The sequence below is a fragment of the Rutidosis leptorrhynchoides genome, chromosome 3, assembly GCF_046630445.1.
Source record: "Rutidosis leptorrhynchoides isolate AG116_Rl617_1_P2 chromosome 3, CSIRO_AGI_Rlap_v1, whole genome shotgun sequence".
NCBI classification, from domain to species: domain Eukaryota; kingdom Viridiplantae; phylum Streptophyta; class Magnoliopsida; order Asterales; family Asteraceae; genus Rutidosis; species Rutidosis leptorrhynchoides.
In genome coordinates, this window is record NC_092335.1 from 125,660,001 (window position 1) to 125,667,360 (window position 7,360).

Consider the following 7,360-nt stretch of genomic DNA (forward strand, 5'->3'; position numbering starts at 1 on the left):
GTTTATTTGAAGTTGTGATGTGGTTAAGCGGTTGGTGGCCTGCTTCTTTTAGGGGAGGTCAGGAGTTCGACCCCCGTTTGCTACATATTAAAAAAAAAATACAATTTCATCCCTGCCATGAAGTATCCACCCATGGCACATTTCCCATATCGTTTGGAGGGGTAAAGGGGAGGGGGGTTTTACTTGGCCGTGCACTTGGATCGGTTCAAGGTTTCCTCCCGGGCAGCGATTGGGGGGGGGGGGGGGGGGGGTGGGGGGGGGGTTATTATCGCTGGATCGGCATAGTCGAAACGGGAGATGATCGCAACGGGTGGTAAAGTCCCCATCGGGTGATCCCAATCGCTGTTAAAAAAAGATATTTTGTTTATTTTACCATTGTATATACGTAACACTGATAGCATGTATCAATTTCAATTGAATGTTAACGATAATATGAACTACTTCTATTATGTTCGTGTTTGTGTTTATGTCATTTATGTTAAGAAATCCAACAGAAGTAGCTGCAGCTTTAGTCGCATAGTCGATCATCATTTATTATGTGTTTTGTCGCAAGGTGACCCTTGCGACTTGTTCATCGACAACGTATGACTCATCAAACACGCTCATAAGCAAGTCGCACGATGACCATGCGAATGTGGGACTCGTGTTGTCCCGCTCTAGAATCCATGTCTCTTGAATTACCCTAAGCAATGACTCAAAAATAACGAGTCGCGATGTCTCATGGTTACCTTGCGACTTGCGAGGGCATTTTGGAAACTTCTTTTTTTTAGGGCGAATCATTATAGTTCGTTGTGAAAATGAGCGTTTTGGTCAATAGCCCTATTTGCATTAACAAGAATTTCTCCATCATCCGGTGAAGTCGCAATGAGAATGCTTTGAAAGCTTTACCATCGACACACCAAATTGGTTCTCGAAGATCGAAGATTCGTATGCAAACCATTGGCGTCAAATTGAGAATGCTTTGAAAGCTTATCTGATTGTCAAAGATATACTAGCTTTATTGAAAGATATGTCACAACTCAAAACTTATATTCGAGTTGTATCATTATAAATGATTAAAACAGCCAGATCATAGGCTATTCTAGTATGTAAACTATTCAAATGAAGTGGACCCAAGTCAAGTTTGACTTTGTAATACAATTACAATTACAATTCCAATATCAATGCCATGCAAAATGTGGAATCACTCTTCCTACGCTTTCTTAACAAAACAAACCTACACTCACTCCCCTTTAATTTCTTCTACTTCATCTTCAATTCAACTGCTACAATGGTTGACTTTTTTGTTCTGCAAATTCAACCCCATTTATACACATTCAAAATTCAACTGTCTACAACTGGTCAGTAGCTACGGTGGCCCTAAATGATCATGTTCAATGTTCATACATCTGTCAACCAAATTTATACCTCTTCATTTACCCATAACAATTTACACGTAAATCATAGCTTCATGCACTGGATATATGACCCCTCACACACTTCCATATAAACCCCCTTCATCTTAATTCATCATGAACACAACAAACAATATCCCAGATCACACTCTCTGAATCCATGGCAAATCAGGTATCACAAGTTCTTGTGCTGTTTATGTTCTGTTTGTTGTCATTTAGTCATGTTATTAAGTCACAAAATTTGGATACTATTGCTACTCTTAAGATTCTTTTAGAAGTTAAAAAATCATTCACTGATGACCCACAAAATGTGTTACAAACATGGTCTGATAAAAACCAAAGTTACTGTAATTGGCAAGGTGTCACCTGTGCCGGAAAGTTTTCTCAGGTGGTGGGACTCAATCTTTCCGGTGTATCACTCGGAGGCTCAATCTCACCGTCGATTTCGCTTTTGAAAAACCTAATTAATCTTGACCTTTCATCTAATCACCTTTCTGGTCCAATTCCACCTAATATCTCCACACTTGATTCTTTATCTTCACTCTTACTATTTTCCAACCAACTCTCCGGGCACATTCCGGAAGAGCTCGGTTCGCTTTCGAGTCTTCGAATTCTCCGTATCGGCGATAACCAACTCACGGGCCCGGTCCCGGGATCTTTAGGTAATCTTGAAAATTTGGTGGTTCTTGGTTTGGCTTCTTGTAATCTATCCGGGCCAATACCACCACAATTTGGAAAACTCGGCAACCTCGAGAGTTTGGTTATCTATAATAACAGCCTCGAAGGCCCGATCCCACCGGAGATTGCCAACTGCTCGAGTTTGGTTACGATCACGGTTTCGGTTAATAAACTTAACGGTTCGATACCGGATGAACTGTGTGATCTCAAGAATCTCGAGGCGCTGGATTTGGCTGACAATAATTTGTCTGGTATAATACCAGACAGAATAGGTGAGCTGAGTCAGCTCACCTATTTAAATCTGCATGGGAATTGGCTCGAAGGGCCGATTCCCAAGTCAGTAGGGCAGCTAAAAAATGTATGGAATCTAGATTTGTCTACAAATAAGTTAAGTGGTGAAGTCCCTTTGGAGCTAGGGAATATGGGTCAGTTGGTGTACTTGGTGTTATCAAACAATAGTCTTTCTGGTACAATTCCTAGGAATATATGTTCTAACAACAACAAAACATTGGAACATTTGATGATTTCTCATAATTTGATTTCTGGTGAAATACCAAAAGAAGTGGGAGATTGTTTGTCGTTGGAACAAATCAATTTGTCGAATAATTCACTCAACGGGTCGATACCTTCAACGATAGCAAATCTCAGCAATTTGGTTACATTGGCATTATATCGAAACAAGTTAAATGGTGAGTTACCGAAAGAAATCGGAATGCTTCGGGAATTAGAAATTCTCTATCTGTACGAGAATCAGTTTTCGGGAAAGATCCCGTTGGAGATCGGGAACTGTTCGAGCTTACAAATGGTCGATTTGTATGCTAATCATTTCAGGGGCGAAATCCCGGTTACTTTCGGGAAGCTCAGCCAGTTGAATTTCGTTCATTTGAGACAAAACAATCTCTCGGGTGAGATTCCTACAACGTTCGGGAACTGTCGCCAGCTCACTATCTTTGACTTGGCAGACAATCGTCTCACGGGTGGTATTCCAACAACGTTTGGATACCTTCAGTCGTTAGAACAGCTTTTGATTTACAACAACTCTCTAATGGGTAATCTCCCGAAAGAGCTAACAAACATGGCGAATTTGATGTATATAAATTTGTCAAACAACAAGTTTAACGGTAGCATTGTCCCGTTGTTAAGTTCAAGTTCGTATCTTTCGTTTGATGTAAGTAATAACGAATTTGACGGTGAGATTCCGTCTGCGTTCGGGAACTCACCGTCTCTTCAGAGGATAATTCTTCGAAGGAACAAGTTCGTCCGAAACATCCCGACCGCATTGGGAAATATACAAGATTTGACATTTATAGATTTATCGAGTAATTTACTTACGGGTTCTTTACCTCGCGAGCTTTCGATGTGTAAACAACTAACTCATATTCATCTCGAAAACAATCTCCTTTCGGGTTCAATCCCGTCTTGGGTTGGAAACTTACCGGAGTTGGGAGAGCTAAAGCTCTCGTTTAACAAGTTTACGGGCCCACTTCCGTTGGACTTGTTTAACTGCTCGAAACTGTTGGTGCTTTCACTCGATTCCAATTTGCTTACGGGTAACCTCCCGGATGAAATCAGCAAACTTTCATCTATTAATGTTCTCACTTTAAGCAAGAATCAGCTTTCGGGCCAAATCCCGAAAGCTATTGGTAAATTAAACAAGTTGTATGAGATTCAGCTCTCGGGTAACAGATTTAGCGGCGAAATCCCACCACAAATTGGTGAACTACAAAATCTACAAAGCGTTTTAGACTTGAGTTACAATCACCTGACTGGAAGCATACCGGTATCAATTGGGACACTATCGAAACTTGAAGTACTAGACTTATCTCACAACGAGTTAACGGGGCCCGTTCCACGAGAACTGGGCCAGATGATTAGTTTGGGCCGGCTTAACCTGTCTTATAACCTTCTCGTTGGAGAATTAGACGATGGATATGCTGACTTATCGGTAGACTCGTTCATTGGAAACGGCGGTCTTTGCGGGCCCCCTCTTGGTCAATGCAAGGCCACCAAATATCGACCGCAAAATGGTCTGAGTGTAGCGTCTATTATTGCAGTTTCAGCTGTATGTACCATAGCTGCAATTGGGCTAGTGTTTCTTGTAGCCCGGTTATATTTCAGAAACAATAGGTTAGGGTTCGTAAGAGCAGGAGACGGGTCATCACGGGCTCGAACAAGACCGCTCTTTTTAAATTGTGGGTCCACACGAAGTGAGTTTCGATGGGATGAGATAATGGAGGCCACGAATAATCTAAGTGACGAGTTCATAATCGGTTCAGGAGGGTCCGGAACATTCTACAGAACTGAATTTATAACCGGTGAGATAGTAGCCGTCAAGAGGATACCATTGTTTTTGGATAAAAGTTTTGTTAGAGAAGTGAATACAATTAGCCGAATAAAGCACAAACGGTTAGTGAAGTTACTTGGGTCATGCAACAATAAACGGGCGGGATCAAATCTGTTGATATACGAGTACATGGATAATGGGAGCGTGTACGATTGGCTGCACCGGGAACCGGAAAACGTCAAGAAGAAAATGACACTTGACTGGGATACAAGATTAAAGATTGTGGTTGGGTTAACTCAGGCTGTTGAGTACCTTCATCATGAATGTGTCCCTAAGATCATTCATGGAGATATAAAGTCAGCAAATGTTCTACTCGATATAAACATGGACCCGCATCTGGGTGACTTTGGTCTTGCAAAAGTCAACACCGATATGCACGACTCGTTGGCTAGTAACTCTGGTTACATGGCTCCAGGTACACTTCAACTGACCCTAAAGTTCTTGAATTTTACTGTTGAATAATGAATATAGCATTTAGGAAGTGATAACTTGTGTTTCTGAAAACAGAATATGCTGATTCGTTTAAGGCAACGGACAAAAGCGATATTTACAGTATGGGGATTGTGCTGATTGAGTTGGTGACTGGAAGAATGCCGATAGGTGGAAGTTTGGGCGAAAACGTGGACATGGTTAGATGGGTCGAGTCACGCATCGAAATGCGAGGTACGGGACGTGAAGAGCTAATTGACTCGGGCCTCAAACCGCTTTTGCCTCATGAAGAAAATGTTGCTTATCGAGTTCTTGAAATTGGTCTTCGATGCACGAAAACGGTTCCCGCTGAAAGACCGTCTTCAAGGCAGGTGTGTGATCTTCTTCGGCATGTAGTGAATGAACGAGCATCAAATGCTGAAAAGACGAGTCAACATTCATTTTGTTGACTTATTGTAAGCATGAAATGTAAATCATTTGAATAAACAGTAGAGCTTGGTAATTTGTGCTTTAAAAAAAGCAGCACCTTTTGATGGATTTCATAATTATATCGAAAATAATAACATTTGGATTAGATCCACTAGTCAAACAATGGATTTACCAAGTTCAGTTCATGTACTTATTCTTATTTGACATGAGGTAATTGCATGTATTAAACTGCAACATTCGATAGCATAAGCTTGAAGGTAACAAGGGTTTAAACAGTCTTACAAACAAAATCGCACACAAATAAGGTGAACCACATGAGATATGAATAAAAGACATTGGGTTACTCCAAATGTTCTTCATTGCCTATTCGTCATCATCATCTGCATTTCAGAGTTTAGAATATAAGTATATGTGGCCATAATAAATAAAAACCATGAATTAAGCCATATAAAGAAGAAATAAGAAGCTTTACACAAGATAATACAAGATCACAAGAACAAAAGGATGCTAATTAATCATTATGATCTCAAATTCACAAACAGAAACCTAATGATAACCACCCACCAGCATTATAAGAACCTTTCTTTTTTTTTTTTTTTTTTTAAAGAAAGGCAAGTTGTTGGCATCGAATACTCTCATTTGCCACGCACGCACGCGCTTTCGGGAAGGAAATATAAGAACCTTTCTTAACCTACAACTATTTTCAATTTCAATGTTTATACAGCATCCTAATACACCCTGACTCAAATAAAATGTAATCCGCACATAATTTCGGCGAAAATGACATGAACGTGGTACAAAAATCCAGAGTGTGATAGCAAATAGGATATTTAAATCATGAATCGAGTAATCAAAAGTAGCTTAAAGTGTATTTCTAACGCATGAATAACCTAAACTGCATAATCCAGTGAATAAAAGACAACACCTACATAAAGATATTAAATTCAAACATAAAAAGAGGATAATCAGATAGACGATTTAGGGTTAGGGTTTAAAATACCAAAGTAACGGCGCTCATTAGCAGCTTTAGCTTTTTCGAGCATGTTATCTAGGTTAACTTGAAGCTTAGCATCCCATTTCACTAACTGATTAACAAACACCACTCCTAATCCCATCCCTAGTACATGCTCCCATGGATCTATAACAAAATTAAAATTTAATTAAATAAATAATATATAAATATATATATACATACAAGGATAATAATTGAATTGATTTAGTTATTGAGATGAATGAAGATTAATTTAACAACTTACGGCGCATATAAGGAAGTTTACGAAGAGCATTGGAGTACATCTGGGTGCCTAAACCCAGTAGAGCTCCGATCATCGTCGCTGTCGCCGGCATTTTAATCCGTTTTCTCTATCACACTCTGTGATACCGGCGCTCGGTGTTACAGTTGTACTATTCGCACCCACTAGTTTAGTTAAATTACACAAAAGAACCCTCTAAAGCAAATCAATTGCAAAAACAATTATTAAAGATTAAAGATATCTTTAAAAAGAAATCAACCGTAGTTGTAAAGGTCTTCGTTGACTAATTCTCCACTAATTGAGATTTTGAAATAGTCTGATTAGTCATTTGACCGATATATTTTAGTTAATAAAAAAGTTGTCAAAGTCAGATTTCTTATTTTAAAGTCGAAGAATAAGATGATATAAAGTTAAAGCTTGAGGTTACTATTATCGGTAGCGTGAAAGGAGCTTCTCCGGAGCTCTGTTGAACCATGTCATTACTAGCAAGCTCCCTTGGAGCGGCGTTGAATGGTCGTTTTTCACTAAGTCATTGCGTAGCATATTTCACGACGGAGCCCATAGCTTTATATTTTTGTACATTATCCATTAAGAGTAGAACATTGTATTAATTCATTAATTTATGTGGTTCCATTTTATAGTAAATTGATATGTCATGGATACCAGTGTAAAATGATCGGTTAGTGATAAGACAGAAGTATTGAGGTGACGCTGATGTGACACAATATAATTGTTTGACATGTGTCATGGATAAGAGTAGTCTCAACATTCGAGTATTTTCCAATCAGTTTGTTTAGTCCCTGAGAAGTTCAGATCAACTCATCTTCAATTAA

General features: G+C 39.3%; 2 protein-coding genes across 2 annotated transcripts; one reads left to right on the forward strand and one right to left on the reverse strand.

Annotated features, from left to right (window-relative positions):
• Window positions 1–1,554: 1,554 nt before the first annotated feature.
• LOC139900360 (uncharacterized) lies at window positions 1,555–5,294 on the forward strand. The gene is made up of 2 exons (XM_071883137.1): window positions 1,555–4,831; window positions 4,924–5,294. Exons 1-2 carry the CDS (start codon window positions 1,555–1,557, stop codon window positions 5,292–5,294), a joined length of 3,648 nt encoding a protein of 1,215 aa, XP_071739238.1.
• A 199-nt stretch (window positions 5,295–5,493) lies between these two features.
• On the reverse strand, window positions 5,494–6,749 carry LOC139896776 (uncharacterized). The gene is made up of 3 exons (XM_071879412.1): window positions 6,531–6,749; window positions 6,275–6,412; window positions 5,494–5,654 (listed from the first exon to the last, which is right to left on the reverse strand). Exons 1-3 carry the CDS (start codon window positions 6,619–6,621, stop codon window positions 5,638–5,640), a joined length of 246 nt encoding a protein of 81 aa, XP_071735513.1. The 5' UTR covers window positions 6,622–6,749; the 3' UTR covers window positions 5,494–5,637.
• Between the last annotated feature and the right edge of the window lie 611 nt (window positions 6,750–7,360).

Excerpts from the sequence above, each read along its gene's own strand:
- LOC139900360 (XM_071883137.1), top strand. The coding sequence starts at position 1,555 with ATGGCAAATCAGGTATCACAAGTTCTTGTGCTGTTTATGTTCTGTTTG. Across the intron at positions 4,832-4,923 it reads CTCTGGTTACATGGCTCCAG|AATATGCTGATTCGTTTAAG; the intron begins GTACACTTCAAC and ends TTCTGAAAACAG.
- LOC139896776 (XM_071879412.1), bottom strand. The coding sequence starts at position 6,621 with ATGCCGGCGACAGCGACGATGATCGGAGCTCTACTGGGTTTAGGCACC. Across the intron at positions 6,413-6,530 it reads TAAACTTCCTTATATGCGCC|ATCCATGGGAGCATGTACTA; the intron begins GTAAGTTGTTAA and ends ATTTTGTTATAG.